At 53.8% G+C, this 18825-nt stretch overlaps 2 protein-coding genes across 2 annotated transcripts; one reads left to right on the top strand and one right to left on the bottom strand.

Annotated features, from left to right (window-relative positions):
• Positions 1 to 1641: 1641 nt before the first annotated feature.
• On the bottom strand, positions 1642 to 7786 carry LOC308123668 (uncharacterized protein). Its single transcript, XM_080486273.1, has 7 exons — positions 7765 to 7786; positions 5271 to 5772; positions 4388 to 4843; positions 3693 to 4092; positions 3535 to 3609; positions 3372 to 3440; positions 1642 to 3289 (listed from the first exon to the last, which is right to left on the bottom strand). The coding sequence occupies exons 2-7, from the start codon at positions 5631 to 5633 to the stop codon at positions 2394 to 2396; spliced, it is 2259 nt and encodes a 752-aa protein (XP_080342399.1). The 5' UTR covers positions 5634 to 5772; positions 7765 to 7786; the 3' UTR covers positions 1642 to 2393.
• A 1558-nt stretch (positions 7787 to 9344) lies between these two features.
• mogat3a (monoacylglycerol O-acyltransferase 3a) lies at positions 9345 to 15889 on the top strand. Its single transcript, XM_080486281.1, has 9 exons — positions 9345 to 9597; positions 10742 to 10923; positions 11321 to 11381; positions 11658 to 11801; positions 12773 to 12903; positions 13509 to 13552; positions 13649 to 13739; positions 14497 to 14605; positions 14809 to 15889. The coding sequence occupies exons 1-9, from the start codon at positions 9396 to 9398 to the stop codon at positions 14961 to 14963; spliced, it is 1119 nt and encodes a 372-aa protein (XP_080342407.1). The 5' UTR covers positions 9345 to 9395; the 3' UTR covers positions 14964 to 15889.
• The last annotated feature ends 2936 nt before the right edge of the window (positions 15890 to 18825 follow it).

Genomic DNA, 18825 nt, shown 5'->3' with positions numbered 1-18825 from the left:
ATTTGGAAGTCCTGGTTTCACTCAGACCTGCTACCACAGACTGGACCTGGTCCGGTCCTGGACCCGGGAACAGGAAGTGGACGAAGGAAGGAGACTGAGGTATAAAAGTGGTTTTATACTGCGATAGAAACTTAGAGCAGCGCTGCCCTCTACTGGCCACACGCTGCAACGACTCCACAGACCACCACCGGTTACCATGACGACAACGACAGACAAGAACACCAACAGGTGATTGGTTAAAATACAGACGACCACACAAGGACCCTTTCTGGTTCTGCTGCAGGACCTGGAGGTCTGGGTCCTGGTCGGACCAGGTTCCACAAGAGCCCAAGGTCCAGGTCTGGGTCCTGGACAGACCTGAAGGCCCCTGGCCAAGGTTCCAGGCTGCCAAGACTCAGAACGCTGGTTCTTGCTTCTGAACCCGGGTTTGGGTCTGGCTGCTGGTCTTGGAAACCTGATTCCACCACTTGAACCTGGAACCAGCTCTGGAACCGCATTCTGAACCCGGGACTGGTTTCAGGTTCCAGCTCTGGAACCACATAGGGTTAGTTCAGGTTCTAGTTCAGTTCTTAATGAGCAGCTCCAAAGAAGCGGTTCTTATCCCACCGTTAACCAGTAGAACCAGTAGAACCTGGTCATCACCTCACTGGTTCCACCAACATAGCACCGGCAGGATCCAGGAACCAGGAGACGGACTGTTCCAGTGGTTTGGTCCGGGTCCATCTAGTCTGACCTGAACCTCGATGGCGTCTCCTGCTGGACCACCGAGGTAAACCCTGATTAAAGTCACATGACTAAACTCCCAGCTGAAAGCAGTAGTTTGTTTAGTGGTTCCTGAGGAACCTACGGTCTGTCTTCATAATGAAGAGGTTCTGAGGAGCGTCTCCTCGCGGAGCGCCCCCTGCTGCCTCACCAGACCTGGAGGACAAGTGAGCTACTATGACGCCATGTTTTTCTCCGGCCTACTCGGACCATGTTCACTCCACATTTCAAAATGGCGGTTCAGCGTCTGGTCCGCCTGCGTCCCCGGGGGGACCGCTTTAATCAGGATTTACAGCCGTGACGTAGGAACCCACTGGACTGTACCATGTCGGGATATTCTCCATAGAAACGCTATAATCTCTTTATTTTACAGGAGAGCCGTCAGTAAATCCTCTTTTACAAGGAAAACAAAGAAAACCCAAGTCAAACACTCGAACATGGTGAACATTGATTACTGACGGGGAGAAGACATGAAGACGAGCTGAAAGTCCTCCCTGGTTCAATGTGCGTTCAGGAATGGAGACTGAGGGTAGCGGTTCCTGTTTCTACCTCCTTATGGCTGCAGAGCCTCATTAAGCTGCAGGAACAGAGTCTCCAGACACAGTGACTCCCCCGCACAGGATCACTTTCTGGCAGGAAATCACTTGTTGGCAGGGAATCACTTCTTGACACAACACCGGTGTTTCTCACCCCTCCAGTGAAGGAGGCCAGAGCAGGAAGACGTGGAAACAAACCAGGAGCAACGAGGCGACTAGATGGAGCGACCCGGACCAAACCAACGGGACCTGAGGGGGGGGGGGGGGGGGGGGGGGGGTACGTTAAGACTTGGGACTAGGTCTGCAGTGAAGAACCAGGTTCTCGTTGCTCCCTGACGGAGGAACTCTTTGGCGGTGCTCAGATAGGAACTGGTACTAGTACCTGACCAGCACCTGGTTCTTCTTGGTGGGAAAGCCAGACCAGTTCCAGGTCTAGGAACCTAAACCAGCTCGTCAACCTGGTTCTGCGTCTGAACCCTGGAACCAGGTTGAAGATGTCCTGAACCCGGGACTTCATTCAGAGCCAGACCCTGAAACCACGTTTGTTTTAAGGAACAGGTTCCTCAATCCAAGACCACTTCCAGGTTCTGGACCTCACAGCAGGCCCAGACACCTGACGGTCCAGGGGACCGGGTCCTGGACTTGACAGCACAAAAGTTCAATACATGTCAAAATACAAAAGTGGGTCCAGACCAGACCTGGAACTGGGTCTAACCCGGCCCTGGAACCGGGTCAGGATGCAAAGAGTTCTACAGTCCAGAGAAGAGGGTCTAAAGAGGCTGGACAAGAACCAGAGAAACCAGAAACCCTGAATCCCTACCCCCCTACCAGAACCAGAGTCTGAATCCCGACCCACAATCTGCCTGTCCGATCCCGTTCTCTGACCCTGGTTCTGCAGGTCCTCTCCGACCCTGGTTCCGGTTCTGCAGGTCCTCTCTGACTCTGGTTCTGACCCTGGTTCTGGTTCTGCAGGTTTATTTTATCAATAAAGTTTCACTGAACCTCCAAACTTTCTGGACCCGGTTCTAAAAACTGGTTCCGGGTCCTCGGGGACCTGCAGGAGACCGGGTCTAGGTCAAAACTAGTCCCGGTCCATCAGAAGTGGACGTGTCCCGGGTGCGGCTCGGGTCCCTGTCCACCCGAGGACATGTCCTGGACCAGGTCCCGGCCCAGCCCTCTGCCCAGTTGGTAGTTCTGGGTCAAGTGGTCCTCGGGCCAGGCGGGTCTGGAGAGCAGCTGGTCCATGTGGGGCCCCGGGGTCCGGTGCAGGACCGGGTAGGGGCCCATGACGGGTTCTCGGTCCAGCAACAGGTGTCCGGTGGCCCGGTGGGACCCGTCAGGTCCGAAGGGGGGCACCGTCAGTAAGGACTGGTCCCGGTCCAGGGTCTGCAGGGGTTCCATCTGGTACAGCTGCTTCTTGTGGACCTGGTGGACCTGGTGGTCCTGGTGGTCCAGTCGGGGGTGGCACAGCTGCTTCTTGTGAATGTGGAGGTGGTCCTGGTGGCCCTGGTGGTCCTGGTGGTCCAGCTGCTTCTTCTGGTTCTGAATGTTCATCTGGACCTGGTACTGTGGTCTTTTCTGGTTCTGAGAGTCCGGCTCGTGCGGATCCATGTGGGGGGGCTGGTACTGTACTGTCTTCTGGTTCTGCTCCTGGTCTTTGTCCTGGTGGTCCGGGAGGACGGGCCTGGGGTTCTGTTGCTGCTGGTCTGGCTGCTTCTTGTGGTTCTGGTTCTGGTCCTGCTGGTTCTCCTCCAGGTCCATCTGGGCGTGGAACTGCTGCTTCTTCTGGCTCTGGATCTGGTTGTGGACCTGGTTCTTGATGTCCTTCCAGTGCCGGCCCCGGAGGACCGGCTCCAGGTCCAGGCAGCGCTGGCAGACCTCCTTCCCCGGAACCGTCTGGACTAGAACGTGGACTCCCAGCTGCCTCCAGATGGCCTCCTTCTCAGCGCTGGACCAGGGACGCCTCTGGACCTTCTTGGGAACCATGGGGACTGAAACACAGAGGGACTGGTGAACTACTGAGTCCACAATGGTACCGGATCAGTCTGGGATGTGGACGGAGGGTGGACCCACCTGAGACCGGGGTCTGCAGTCTGGAGTCCGGGGGGACCGGGGACGGTCTGGTGCTTGTCTTCGACAGGACTGTGGAGACAGACGGAGGTGTGAGAGAGAGAGAGAGAGGGAGACAGAGAGGAGAGACAGACAGGTCTGGACACTGGTCGGATTCAGGACTCACCCTGGGCTCTGAAGTCCTTGTCGGTCCTGAGCTGGATCGCTCGTTTCTTCAGTTTCTCTGGTCCTTCTGGCTCACCTGGAACCACAACAGAGACCAGGTGACTCGGTTCTTCTCAGGCGTCCTGAGAAGGAACCAGAACCGGACTTTATCTGGGCTACCTTTGTCTGGACCGGGGTTCTGGAGGCCCAGGTTGTCCCACTCCCTCCCCAGCATGTGGTAGAAGTCTGTGGTCTTGGCGGCGGACTCCCAGTCTCCGTCCTGCAGGTTCTCACCGATGGCGATCTCGCAGATGGTCTTGAGCGTGGTCTTCACCGCCAGTGGGGGGCGGCTCCACCGGTACCCGGACGCCTTCCGGGCCGCCGACAGGGCCAGGCTGAGGTGGCCTGGGGCCAGGAGGTCCTGGAGGGTCTGGATCCCAGAGTCCAGGGACTTTGCGGCCAGGAGCAGGCGGCCGAGTTCCCGCAGCTTCTGGCTGACGTAGTCGTACCGTTTCTGACCCCCGTCCTGGTTCCCCATCAGCTTGTTCCCATACTTACAGATCAGCCAATCAGATTTAACCTGGACACAGCAGAGAGGTGGAGTTAACAGAGGGGCGGGGCCAGGACCAGGTGACCACAGAGGGGCGGGGCCAGGACCAGGTGACCACAGAGGGGCGGGGCAAAGACCAGGTGAACACAGAGGGGCAGAGCCAGGACCGGGTGAACACAGAGGGGTTGGGCAAAGACCAGGTGAACACAGAGGGGCGGGGCCAGGACCAGGTGACCACAGGGGGGCGGGGCAAAGACCAGGTGAACACAGAGGGGCGGGACCAGGAGGTTGTGGAAACCCCCAGTCCCTGGTCAGGCGCACCCACCTGGTACGACACGTTGTCCAGGTTCATGCGGTGCAGGATCTCGCTGCAGCTCTCCGACGCCCCGCTGGAGATGGGCAGGAGCCGCGACGCGGCAGCCTGGACTCGGGCGCGCTTCCTGGGCTGGTTTGACCCGGCTTCGGCGGCGGCGTTCTGATCGGCGCCGGGGTCAGAGTCCAGCGGCCGCTTGTTCCCAGGGTCGGCGGCAGACGGGTCGGCGGCGGCGTCCTCGGCCGGCTCGCCGTTGGACTTGTGGTTGGAGTCGGCACTGCACGGGTCGGAGGAGCGGGCGCCGGAGGAGTCGACGGCGAGCTTCTTGCGGCAGGAGACCTGATGCTTCCAGAGGTCGGCGCGCAGGAAGAAGCCCAGGCAGAGCGGACACGGCAGGTAGTTCCTGGCGTCCACCTCCTCGGACGGCTGGCGAGACGGGACGATCTCCCCACTGCCCTGACGGATGACCTGAGGACGGAACAGTTGGCTTTAGAACCACGGTACACCACCGATACCCAACCCCAGAGTACCCAACCCCAGAGTACCCAACCCCAGAGTACCCAACACCAGAGTACCGAACCCCAGAGTACCCAACCCCAGAGTACCCAACCCCAGAGTACCCAACACCAGAGTACCCAACCGCAGAGTACCCAACTACATCCATACAAAACACTATGGTACCAAACACCTGAGTACGGAACACCAGAGTACCAAACACCACTGAGGCCGAACACTGGAGTACAAAATACCGAACACTAGAGTACTAAATACCACCTATACTGAACACCAGAGTACCATTAGAGTAGGGCTGAGCAATATGACACAAATTTCATATCAACCTGGAGACTGACCTCCACCCGGGTGGAGGCACGGCGCCCTGTGTGAGGTCACTGACCTCGATATTGTGCAGGTAGTTGCCGCGGCAGCGCAGGTGTTCCAGCAGCAGCTGGCGCTGTTTAGACCGGGCGGCAGGACGCTGGCGGCGACCACTTCCTGTTCGTCGGCGTGCTTCCTCAGCATGTGGCGAGCGATCTTCACCTGCGGCCGCCGGCAGAACACGCAGTAGTGCTTCTTGTCCCCAGCGCCGCTTGCCGCCGCTCCACGCCGTCTTCACCGTCACGCCCTCACGCTTCTCCTCCGCCACTCCACCCCGCCTCTTCAGCTTCTGGCCCCGCCTCTTCTCTGAGGGGCCCCGCCTCTTCCGCGCTGTGTGCGCTGAGCCCGCTTCGCGGCGGCACGCCGCCGGGGTGGCGGGCATGTGACCGTCTTCATGGGCTCCGCCTCCTTCTGGTCTTCCTCCACAGGCTCCTCCCCCCTCCGGGACAGCCGGCGCGGTCAGAGGTGTGTGCGGTGCTCGGCTGTTTGTCAACACGGCCGTCCACGGTCTCCATGACGACCTGCCGATGGACAGACAGCTCGTCAGTCAAGGACAAGAACTGGAATTTCCCACTGAGAAGGTGGGAATTATCAGACCGTAGGGGGGGGTCTGTAAACTGGGTGACATATATACATATATATATATGTCACCCAGTTAAAGTATACAGGGTGTCTATATATATAAAGTAAACAAGGTGTCTATATATATATATATATAAAGTATACAGGGTGTATATATATATATAATATATAAAGTATACAGGGTGACTATATATATATATAAAGTATACAGGGTGTGTATATATATATATAAAGTATACGGGGTGACTATATATATATATATATATATATAAAGTATACAGGGTGTGTATATATATATATATATAAAGTATACAGGGTGACTATATATATATATATAAAGTATACAGGGTGACTATATATATATATAAAGTATACAGGGTGACTATATATATATATAAAGTATACAGGGTGTGTATATATATATAAAGTATACAGGGTGTGTATATATATATATAAAGTATACAGGGTGACTATATATATATATATAAAGTATACAGGGTGACTATATATATATATATAAAGTATACAGGGTGTGTATATATATATATAAAGTATACAGGGTGTGTATATATATATATATGAAGTATACAGGGTGTGTATATATATATAAAGTATACAGGGTGTGTATATATATATATAAAGTATACAGGGTGACTATATATATATATAAAGTATACAGGGTGACTATATATATATATAAAGTATACAGGGTGTGTATATATATATAAAGTATACAGGGTGTGTATATATATATATATATATATATAAAGTATACAGGGTGTGTATATATATATATATAAAGTATACAGGGTGACTATATATATATATAAAGTATACAGGGTGTGTATATATATATAAAGTATACAGGGTGACTATATATATATATATATATAAAGTATACAGGGTGACTATATATATATATAAAGTATACAGGGTGTGTATATATATATATATATATATATATATATAAAGTATACAGGGTGACTATATATATATATATAAAGTATACAGGGTGACTATATATATATATAAAGTACACAGGGTGTGTATATATATATATATATAAAGTATACAGGGTGTGTATATATATATAAAGTATACAGGGTGACTATATATATATATATAAAGTATACAGGGTGTTTATATATATATATATATATAAAGTACACAGGGTGTGTATATATATATAAAGTATACAGGGTGACTATATATATATATATATAAAGTATACAGGGTGTTTATATATATATATATAAAGTATACAGGGTGTGTATATATATATAAAGTATACAGGGTGTGTATATATATATATAAAGTATACAGGGTGTTTATATATATATATATATAAAGTATACAGGGTGTGTATATATATATAAAGTATACAGGGTGACTATATATATATATATAAAGTATACAGGGTGTGTATATATATATAAAGTATACAGGGTGTTTATATATATATATATAAAGTATACAGGGTGTGTATATATATATAAAGTATACAGGGTGTGTATATATATATAAAGTATACAGGGTGTTTATATATATATATATAAAGTATACAGGGTGTGTATATATATATAAAGTATACAGGGTGTTTATATATATATATATAAAGTATACAGGGTGTGTATATATATATAAAGTATACAGGGTGTTTATATATATATATATAAAGTATACAGGGTGTGTATATATATATAAAGTATACAGGGTGACTAAAAGAGACGTGCGTCTGTTTACAGACACAGAAGCTACCAACCAGCTAGCAGCGCCACTAACGTGCAGCGGACTGAGAACCAGGGAGGAAGAACCGGACCGGACCGGACCTGAACCGAGCAGCGACCCACTGCAGCGCGGAGGCAGAACCGGACCGAGGACCGGCGGCAGACCCGCAGACCCGGTCCTTGCAGAGCCTGGATGTAGCTCACCTGCTAACAGCTCGCTCCTCTTCTCTGCGGCTGCTGCGGCTTCTTCTGCGGCCTTAAAGAGCAGGACGATCCGGCAGCGGCCCGGAGTGCCCCCAGCGGCCTGGAGAGGTACTGCACCACTAGAACTACAACCACAGAGCGCTCCCAGCGGCCCTGGGAGGTACTGCACCACCAGAACTACAACCACAGAGCGCTCCCAGCGGCCCTGGGAGGTACTGCACCACCAGAACTACAACCACAGAGCGCTCCCAGCGGCCCTGGGAGGTACTGCACCACCAGAACTACAACCAAAAAGAGAACCAGAACCACATGTTATAGCATGTTATGTACTGTTCTAGTACATGTATGTACTAAGTATTAGAACTTTACTAGGACTTCACCCCCTTCACTACCCTAGAAGGTCACTCCATTGAGCCTTGTTGAGGCGACTGTCTTGTCCACGTTGGACTCTGGGGACATTGTTAATATGAATGTCTCTCCTCAGTGTCTTCAGTCACTGGACACAGTTGACCGTGGAGCACTGAGGTTTATAACAGGCTGCAGAGTTCTCCCTCATCACGGTTCCCTGCACGCCAGACTAAGAGAAGAACCTGCAGAACCAGACCCAGAAGGAGGAGGAACCTGCAGAACCTGGCGGAGAGGAGGAGGAACCTGCAGAACCAGCCTCAGAGGAGGAGGAACCTGCAGAACCAGATGCAGAGAAGAACCTGCAGAACCAGGCTCAGAGGAGGAGGAACCAGCAGAACCAGACTCAGAGAAGAACCTGCAGAACCAGACTAAGAGGAGGAGGAACCCTCAGAACCAGACTCAGAGGAGGAGGAACCCTCAGAACCAGACTCAGAGGAGGAGGAACGGGCAGAACCAGACTCAGAGGAGGAACCTGCAGAACCAGACCCAGAGGAGGAGGAACCTGCAGAACCAGACTCCGAGTAGAACCTGCAGAACCAGATTAAGAGGAGGAGGAACCTGCAGAACCAGACTCAGAGGAGGAACCTGCAGAACCAGACCCAGAGGAGGAGGAACCTGCAGAACTAGACTCAGAGAAGAACCTGCAGAACCAGACCCAGAGGAGGAGGAACCTGCAGAACCAGACTCAGAGGAGGAGGAACCCTCAGAACCAGACTCAGAGGAGGAACCTGCAGAACCAGACCCAGAGGAGGAGGAACCTGCAGAACTAGACTCAGAGAAGAACCTGCAGAACCAGACTCAGAGAAGACCCTGCAGAACCAGCCTCAGAGGAGGAGGAACCCTCAGAACCAGACTCAGAGGAGGAACCTGCAGAACCAGACCCAGAGAGGAGGAACCTGCAGAACCAGACTCAGAGGAGGAGGAACCTGCAGAACCAGACCCAGAGGAGGAGGAACCTGCAGAACCAGACCCAGAGGAGGAGGAACCTGCAGAACCAGACTCAGAGGAGGAGGAACCTGCAGAACCAGACCCAGAGGAGGAGGAACAGTGCTTCATTCAGCCACTTTGTTTACAACCTCATCGGGAAGGCGCCTTACTCCTCCACGCTCGCTCCCGCTACGTGACGTCAGGGCCTCTGATTGGCTGGCAGGGAACCACCCCAGACTGTGGCGCGCGTGCGCGTGACCGAGGAAAGTTCAGAGAAGTTTGTTTTAACGGATTTAATGCAGGAGAGAGAGAGAGAGAGAGAGAGAGAGAGACTCTCCACCTCCACCTCCACCATCCAGCTCACTCACCGGGAGCATCCGGGCCGAGGATCGCCTTCGCCGGGCATGAGGGTGGAGTTCGCCCCGCTGAACATCCCGCTGAGGAGGAGGCTGCAGACAGCCGCCGTCCTGCAGTGGGTCTTCTCCTTCCTGGCTCTGGGTAACGGCTCACCTGTCTGTCTCCCACCTGTCTGTCTCCCACCTGTCTGTCTCTCAGCTGTCTGTCTCCCACCTGTCTGTCTCTCAGCTGTCTGTCTCCCACCTGTCTGTCTCCCACCTGTCTGTCTCTCAGCTGTCTGTCTCCCACCTGTCTGTCTCTCAGCTGTCTGTCTCCCACCTGTCTGTCTCCCACCTGTCTGTCTCTCAGCTGTCTGTCTCCCACCTGTCTGTCTCCCACCTGTCTGTCTCCCACCTGTCTGTCTCTCACCTGTCTGTCTCTCAGCTGTCTGTCTCCCACCTGTCTGTCTCTCAGCTGTCTGTCTCCCACCTGTCATGTCTCTCACCTGTCTGTCTCTCAGCTGTCTGTCTCCCACCTGTCTGTCTCCCACCTGTCTGTCTCATCTCTCAGGTTTGAGCAGATTTGATTAAAACAAACACGAAAAGTGTTCAAACATTTTTATTTTACACAACAAACATCAGTCCTGAATCCAAACCACCCTGATATCTGTCTGTCTGTCTCTAACCTGTCTGCATGGCTCACCCGTCTCTCTCACGTCTCTCTCTCATCTGTCTCTCTCACCCGTCTCTCTCTCACCCGTCTCTCTCTCACCCTCTGTCTCTCTCACCCGCTCTCACCCGTCTCTCTCTCACCCGTCTCTCTCTCACCCTGTCTCTCTCTCATCTGTCTCTCTCACCCGTCTCTCTCTCACCCGTCTCTCTCTCACCTGTCTCTCTCTCACCCGTCTCTCTCTCACCCGTCTCTCTCTCACCTGTCTCTCTCTCACCCGTCTCTCTCTCTCACCCGTCTCTCTCACCCGTCTCTCTCACTTCTCTCTCTCACCCGTCTCTCTCTCACCCGTCTCTCACCCGTCTCTCTCTCACCCGTCTCTCTCTCACCCGTCTCTCTCTCACCCGTCTCTCTCACGTCTCTCTCTCACCCGTCTCTCTCTCACCCGTCTCTCTCACCCGTCTCTCTCACGTCTCTCTCTCACCCGTCTCTCTCTCACCCGTCTCTCACCCGTCTCTCACCCGTCTCTCTCACCCGTCTCTCTCTCACCCGTCTCTCTCTCACCCGTCTCTCACCCGTCTCTCACCGTCTCTCTCACCCGTCTCTCTCTCACCCGTCTCTCTCACCCGTCTCCCAGCTCAGTGCTGTCTTGCTGCCTTCGTCCTCCTGGCTCTCTCTGATTGGTGGCTGCTGGCTCTGCTGTATGCTGGTTGGCTGTGGCTGGACTGGGACACGCCCACCCAGTGGGGGGTCGAAGGTCGCAGTGGGTCAGGAGCTGGCCAGTGTGGGATTACTTCAGGGATTACTTCCCCCCTGATGGTAATGTAACTACTCCTGATAGCAATGTAACTGATGGTAATGTAACTGATGGTAATGTAACTGATGGTAATGTAATGTAACTGATGGTAATGTAACTGATGGTAATGGAACTGATGGAAATGTAACTACTCCTGATAGCAATGTAACTGATGGTAATGTAACTGATGGTAATGTAATGTAACTGATGGTAATGTAACTGATGGTAATGTAACTGATGGAAATGTAACTGATGGTAATGTAACTGATGGTAATGTAATGTAACTGATGGTAATGTAACTGATGGTAATGTAACTGATGGTAATGTAACTGATGGTAATGTAATGTAACTGATGGTAATGTAACTGATGGTAATGTAACTGATGGTAATGTAACTGATGGTCTTGGTTCTGTTCTGCAGCTCGTGAAAACTGTTGATTTGGATCCCAAGAAGAACTACATCTTTGGATTCCACCCACATGGTGAGTCAGAACCGAGTCAGAACCGAGTCAGTAAATGGTTCTCCACCGCCATCAGTACAGAGAATGTTACTGAGTGGACTGATGCTATGTGTGGTTCTAAAACCAAAATGGTCCATGTCCCTCCCTGTCCCCCCTGTCCCTGTCCCTCCCTGTTCCTGTGTCTCCCTGTCCCTGTGTCTTCCTGTCCCTCCCTGTCCTTCCCTGTCCCTGTGTCTCCCTGTCCCTGCCCCTCCCTGTCCTTCCCTGTCCCTGTGTCTCCCTGTCCCTGTGTCTCAGGGGTCCTGGTTGCCGGGGCGTTTGCTAACTTCTGTACAGAGTCCAGTGGATTCTCAGGTCTGTTTCCTGGACTCCGCCCCCACCTGCTGATGCTGCCCTTCTGGTTCCGAGTGCCGTTCTTCAGAGATTACATCATGTGTGGAGGTCCGGAACCGTCCAGCCTGTCTGTCCATCTTCTGCTCTGGTTCTCCACCTCCTGCCCCGTCTCTCCAGCTCCTGCCCTGGTTCTCCACCTCCTGCCCCGTCTCTCCACATCCTGCCCCGGTTCTCCACCTCCTGCCCCGTCTCTCCACCTCCTGCCCTGGTTCTCCACCTCCTGCCCTGGTTCTTCACCTCCTGCCCCGTCTCTCCACCTCCTGCCCCGTCTCTCCACCTCCTGCCCCCGTCTCTCCACCTCCTGCCCCGTCTCTCCACCTCCTGCCCTGTTTCTTCATCCTCTGCTCTTTGTTCACAGTAAACTCTGAGCTGCAGGAGGAGGCTGAGCTCTGCTCTCTGATTGGCTGCTTTTTATCCACTTATTGACGAGTTCGCTCTTCGGACAGACGTCCTGTGATGTGCCTGTCTCCCCCCCCCCCCCCCCCCCTCTCTCCCCCCCCCCCTCCCCCTGTCTCCCACCCTCTCTCTCTCTCCCCCCCATCTCTCTCTCTCTCCCCCCCCTTTCTCTCTCTCCCCCCCCCCTCGCTCTCTCTCTCCCCATATCTCCCTCTCTGCCTGTCTCCCCCCCCCCTCCCCCTCTCTCCTCCCTCTCTCTCTCTCTCTCCCCCCCATCTCTCTCTCTCTCTCCCCCCCATCTCTCTCTCTCTCTCCCCCCCCTTTCTCTCTCTCCCCCCCCCTCGCTCTCTCTCTCCCCCATATCTCTCTCTCTCCCCCCCCCCTCTCGCTCTCTCTCTCCCCCATATCTCCCTCTCTGCCTGTCTCCCCCCCCTCCCCCTCTCTCCTCCCTCTCTCTCTCCCCCCCCCCCTGCTCTCTCTCTCCCCCATATCTCTCTCTCTCCCCCCCCCCTCTCGCTCTCTCTCTCCCCCATATCTCCCTCTCTGCCTGTCTCTCTCCCCCATGTATCTCTCTTTCTGCCCCCTCTCTCCCCCCCCTCCCCCCCCCCCCCTCTCTCTCTCAGGTCTGGTGTCCAGCTGTAAGTCCAGCCTGTCCTACCTGGTCAGTCGTCCTGAGGGTGGGAACGTGGCGGTGGTGGCAGTGGGCGGAGCCTCGGAGGCTCTGGACGCCCGGCCGGGAGCGCTGACCCTACAGGTGAGTTTCAGACCTTGGAAAACCATGTCCGTTTCCACGGCAACGGCAGAAATGGTGAGAACGGTGTAGTTTTCATGTTGGTCCACTAGATGGTGCTGTTGTTAGTTTTAGTACTGAAAGCGCGCGCGCACACACACACACACACACACACACACACACACACACACACACACACACAGCAGAGAACGAGGAGCTTCCTGGTGGACAGATTGTCAGAGACTTGTTTACACTCGTTTCCATGACGACGGAGTCGGACCGTCTTCAAAAAGTTCCACCTTGGGAGCCGTTTTCAGAAACTGGTTTTCTGTGACTACAAGCTCCGTTGTCATGGAAACGTTTTGTGTTTTCACTTGAAATCGTTGCCGTGGAAACGGGTCTAAATCTGCAGACGGACAAACGGAACCTTCTGAGGCAGCGAAACTCTTTAGCGTGTAGCATGTAGCATGTGGCGCAGACGGCAGTTATGTGCTGCACCTGATTGGACAAACGGGTCTCGGGGTCTGCACGTTACCCAGAATGCACCACGGAGCGTTTCACATAGACAATGAATGAGAAGCAGGAAAGGGATGCGGTGGAAACGGACCTCCACTCTGTTTGTCTTTCAGGTCCGGAACAGGAAGGGCTTCATCAAACTGGCTCTCAAACACGGGTGGGTGGAGCTTATCGGGGCGGGGCTTCGTGGGTGGGCGGGGCTTCGGGTGAGGTGACCCGGTGAGCCGTGTGGTGACCCTGTGTGTGTCTGCAGAGCTCAGCTGGTTCCGGTTTTTTCTTTTGGAGAAAATGAGTTGTTTGATCAGATGGAAAATCCAACCGGTTCTCCTCTGAGGAGGCTTCAGGTCAGAGGTCACACGTCTCACTAACCAACCAGCAGCAACCCACTAACCAACCAGCATCAACCCACTAACCAACCAGCAGCAACCTACTAACCAACCAGCATCAACCCACTAACCAACCAGCATCAACCCACTAACCAACCAGCATCAACCCACTAACCAACCAGCAGCAACCTACTAACCAACCAGCAGCAACCTACTAACCAACCAGCAGCAACCCACTAACCAACCAGCAACCTACTAACCAACCAGCATCAACCCACTAACCAACCAGCAGCAACCTACTAACCAACCAGCAGCAACCCACTAACCAACCAGCAACCTACTAACCAACCAGCAGCAACCCACTAACCAACCAGCATCAACCCACTAACCAACCAGCAGCAACCTACTAACCAACCAGCATCAACCCACTAACCAACCAGTAGTAACCCACTAACCAACCAGCATCAACTCACTAACCAACCAGCAACAACCCACTAACCAACCAGCATCAACCCACTAACCAACCAGCATCAACTCACTAACCAACCAGCAGTAACCCACTAACCAACCAGCATCAACTCACTAACCAACCAGCAACAACTCACTAACCAACCAGCAACAACCCACTAACCAACCAGCAGTAACCCACTAACCAACCAGCATCAACCCACTATCCAACGAACAACAACCTACTAACCAACCAGCAGCAACCCACTAACCAACCAATAACTAGGTACCTGGTACTGACTGGTGACCAGTAACTAACCATCCACAGAACCGACTGCAAAGCATGATGGGAATCGCCATGCCGCTGTTCCACGCCAGAGGAGTCTTCCAGTACAGCTTCGGCCTGATTCCCTACAGACAGCCAATCAGCACCGTCGGTACGCCGCCTCTCATGTCCTCATGTCTCTTCATGTCCTCATGTTATGTCTCTCACGTCTTTTTATGTCCTATTGTCTCTTCACGTCATATTGTCTCTCATGTCTCTTCGTGTCACCATGTCCCTTTGTGTCCTCATGTTATGTCTATTCATGTCCTCATGTCACTTCATGTCCTCATGTCTCATAATGTCCTCATGTCCCAGTGGGGAAGCCCATCCCGGTGGTCCAGACTCCGTCCCCCAGCAGTGAGGACATCCAGCGTCTCCACTCAGTTTACCTGCAGAGTTTGACGGAACTCTTCGAGGAGCACAAACACAAATATGGAATCCAGGAGCATCAACACCTGCGCTGCATCTGAAAACTCACCTGGACCAGACCTGGACCAGACATCAGACCTGGACCAACCTGGACCTGGACCAGACACCAGACCTGGACCACACACCAGACCTGGACCAACCTGGACCTGGACCAGACACCAGACCTGGACCACACACCAGACCTGGACCAACCTGGACCTGGTCCAGACACCAGACCTGGACCAGACATCAGACCTGGACTAGACACTGACCTGGACCAGAAACTTACCTGGACTAGACACCAAACCTGGACTAAACACTGACCTGGACCGAAAACTTACCTGGACAAGACAGCAGACCTGGACCAGACACCAAACCTGGACCAGACACTGAACTGGACTAGATACTGACCTGGACCAGAAACCAGACCTGGACTAGACACTGACCTGGGCCAGACACCGGACCTGGACCAGAAACCAGACCTGGACTAGACACTGACCTGGACCAGATACTGACCTGGGCCAGACACCAGACCTGGACTAGACACTGACCTGGACCAGACACTGAACTGGACCAGATACTGACCTGGACCAGAAACCAGACCTGGACCAGACACTGACCTGGACCAGACACCCAGACACCTCGACTGGACACCTGAACGTTCTCGTGTATCATTTCGCCTGAAGGCCTCGCCAAGCACAATGCTAACGATGCTAACGATGCTAACAGGAAGTCTGATCTAAACAGGAATGGAATTTTTCAGCTTCTTGTGGACGTAGGAACGTCCCGATGTCTGTTTGACTGACGGGCCACCGAGATGCTGCTCCCTGATTGGCCGACGTGACCCGGCGGCTGGTTTGACTCTTCTTACTGCTGGAACTGGACGTATTGTCCCAGCAGGGGGCGCTGCAGCCCCGGCTGGACTGAATGTCTGAACCAGCAGCGCCAGACCAGTTAGTTATTATATGTTACAATAAAAATACCTCGCAAACTAACGTGTGGAGAGATGAACACACACACACACACACACACACACACACACACACACACACACACACACACACACACACACACACACACACACACACACACACACACACACACACACACAGGCTGAACAGCTTTTTGATTTAAAGAGACGGAAACAAAAATCTTTTTGAAAAACAACAATTTATGTTCAGACATCGTGAAACTTCTACTTCTGAGTCTGGTTCTGCAGGTTCCTCCTCCTCTGGTTCTGCAGGTTCCTCCTCCTCTGGTTCTGCAGGTTCCTCCTCTGGTTCTGGTTCTGCAGGTGTTTGTTGCAGTATATCAGACACCAGGCCTCCTGACCTGTGCTGCCCTCTGGTGGCTGGAACAGGAACAACCACCACGACATCGTGTGTGTGTGTGTGTGTGTGTGTGTGTGTGTGTGTGTGTGTGTGTGTGTGTGTGTGTGTGTGTGTGTGTGTGTGTGTCCATTCTGTATTAAAGTGATGATGTCACAGTTTGTTTGTTTTTACTCCTGAATGTAAACAACAACAACAGATCAGTTCCGCCCCCGCTCTTCCTCTTCCTCCTCCTCCTCCTCCTCCATCAACGCCTCTCGTTCTATCTTCACCGGCGTGCTCGACTTGCGCCGCTTCTGCTTCGGCGTCCCGCCACACGCCGCCCTGTGTCTGACGTGGTTACCTGTCGCCATGGCGACGGCGGTGCGATGGAGGGGGCGCTTGTTCTTGTCCACCGCGGGGATGAAGAGCGGGGGAGTGGGCGAGGGAAGAGTGGAGGGGCGGGGGCAGTTCCAGGTCTGAGGAGGGGCGGGGCAGGGGCAGTTCCAGGTCTGAGGAGGGGCGGGGCGGGGGCAGTTCGGGGTCCGGGGCGGGCGAGGGGCGCGGTCTTGAGATGGCAAGCCGCGGTCGTCACGCTGCAGGTCCAGCCCCCTGGTCGCCACGGGGCAGGCCCCGCCCCTCGGCCCCGCCTCCCGGGGGGGCGTGTGCAGGCGGGGGTTGGGGTTGGCGCTGTGGCGGTTGCGGCTGCGCAGCGAGCTGAAGACCATGGCGCAGCCCGCCACCGTGCAGCCATGTTTGATCTTCAGGTGGACGGCGTTGTAGTGGATCTTCAGGGTTCCTGGGCGGGCGAGAGAGCGAGACGCTTCACCAGGGTGAAGAGCCGCCAAGCAACCAGAACCAGATCCAGAACCGAGTCCAGGACCGGGTCTCTGAGAAACCCGGACCAGAACTTGGACCCAGTGGAAGGTTCCTAAGAAGATCAGGACCAGTAAGACCTGCTCTACCAGTCTAGAACCAGGAGCTTACTGACTATTAGGAAGGTACCGGTATCGGTATTGATATCAGTACTGATATTAACAACACAAGTACCGATACTGATATCAATATCGGTACAAGAAGCGATATTGATATCGATACCGGTACTGGGTTGTCATTCCCTTGTGTCAGGGTCGTCAGGACCCGATGGCAGACCAGGACCTGGAGGTCACAGACACGTTCTACTCAGGCAGAAGAAGAAAGGTCCCTACCTTTATCGTAGAAGCTCTTCCCACAGACTCCACAGCAGACTCTCCCCTTACGGCCTCCTGTGGATGAAGATGAGGATGAGGAGGAGGAGGGAGGAGGAAGGGGGACGGAGCGGAGCTCCGGGGGGGGAGGACGGAGGGGGGAGGCTGGGACTGGACAGAGGAAGGAGGAGGAGAAGGAGGGGAGAGGACGGAGGATGGAAGGAGAAGAGGAGGAGGGAGTGTAGAGAGAGGAAGATGGAGGAGGAGGAGGAGGAGGAGGAGCCAGGCAGAAGGAGGTGCTCTCCTGCTGGTCCAGGTCCACCAGGGGACTCTGGTCCCACAGAGACCGGCTCAGCCTGTCAGGGTCGGTCTTGATCTTCAGGTCAGTCGCTTCGTCCTCATCGGGCGTCTGTAGGACCGACCTCATCCTGGAGGGGGCGCCCAGGACCTGATGGAACAGAGACCGACAGCCAGGGTCAGAAAGGACCGGACCGTACAGTCTCTCAGACCGTACAGTCTCTCAGACCGTACCGTACAGTCTCTGACCGTACAGTCTCACCGTACCGTACCGTACAGTCTCTCAGACCGTACCGTACAGTCTCACCGTACCGTACAGTCTCTCAGACCCCACAGTCTCTCAGACCGTACCGTACAGTCTCAGACCGTACAGTCTCTCAGACCGTACCGTACAGTCTCACCGTACCGTACCGTACAGTCTCTCAGACCGTACAGTCTCACCGTACCGTACCGTACAGTCTCTCAGACCGTACAGTCTCTCAGACAGACCGTACAGTCTCTCAGACCGTACAGTCTCTCAGACCGTACAGTCTCACCGTACCGTACCGTACAGTCTCTCAGACCGGACAGTCTCTCAGACAGACCGTACAGTCTCTCAGACCGTACAGTCTCTCAGACCGGACAGTCTCTCAGACCGTACAGTCTTCAGTTATCTGGTTTCAAGACAGCAGGAAGTGTTTAATGGTGCGTACTTTGGTGGGAGGAGTCACGCGGTGGAAGGCGGAGCTTGAGAAGTGGAAGGGCAGCAGGAGAGGAAGTCCACCAGGACGGTTGTCAGGACGACGGGCGGCGCCCTCTGCTGGATGGGGCTCCTCCGGTCCTGAACCCTCCCGTGAGGGTCTGTTCACGCCTCTCCGGGGGCGGGGTCTGAGCTCCGGGTCGGACAGCGCCATCAGCTCCACGATGGGACGCGTCTCGCCGAAACGCAGGAACTGCTCCAGGACCAGCGGCTCTTCTTCCCAGGTCACCGAGGACCAGCGGTCCAACACCCGACCCCCGGTCTGGAGGAACAGGGACAGTCTGAGGACCAGGTCACATGACCACCGTTCCCGTGGCGACGCATGGCTCGGAGTTCTAGCTTCAGGAAGTTCAGCGTTTCCACGGCGACAGCAGGAACACTGAAAACTAGCACT

This window comes from Lipophrys pholis, assembly GCF_963383615.2.
Source record: "Lipophrys pholis genome assembly, chromosome: 18".
Lineage (NCBI taxonomy): Eukaryota > Metazoa > Chordata > Actinopteri > Blenniiformes > Blenniidae > Lipophrys > Lipophrys pholis.
This window is presented reverse-complemented; position numbering and strand designations above follow the sequence as displayed.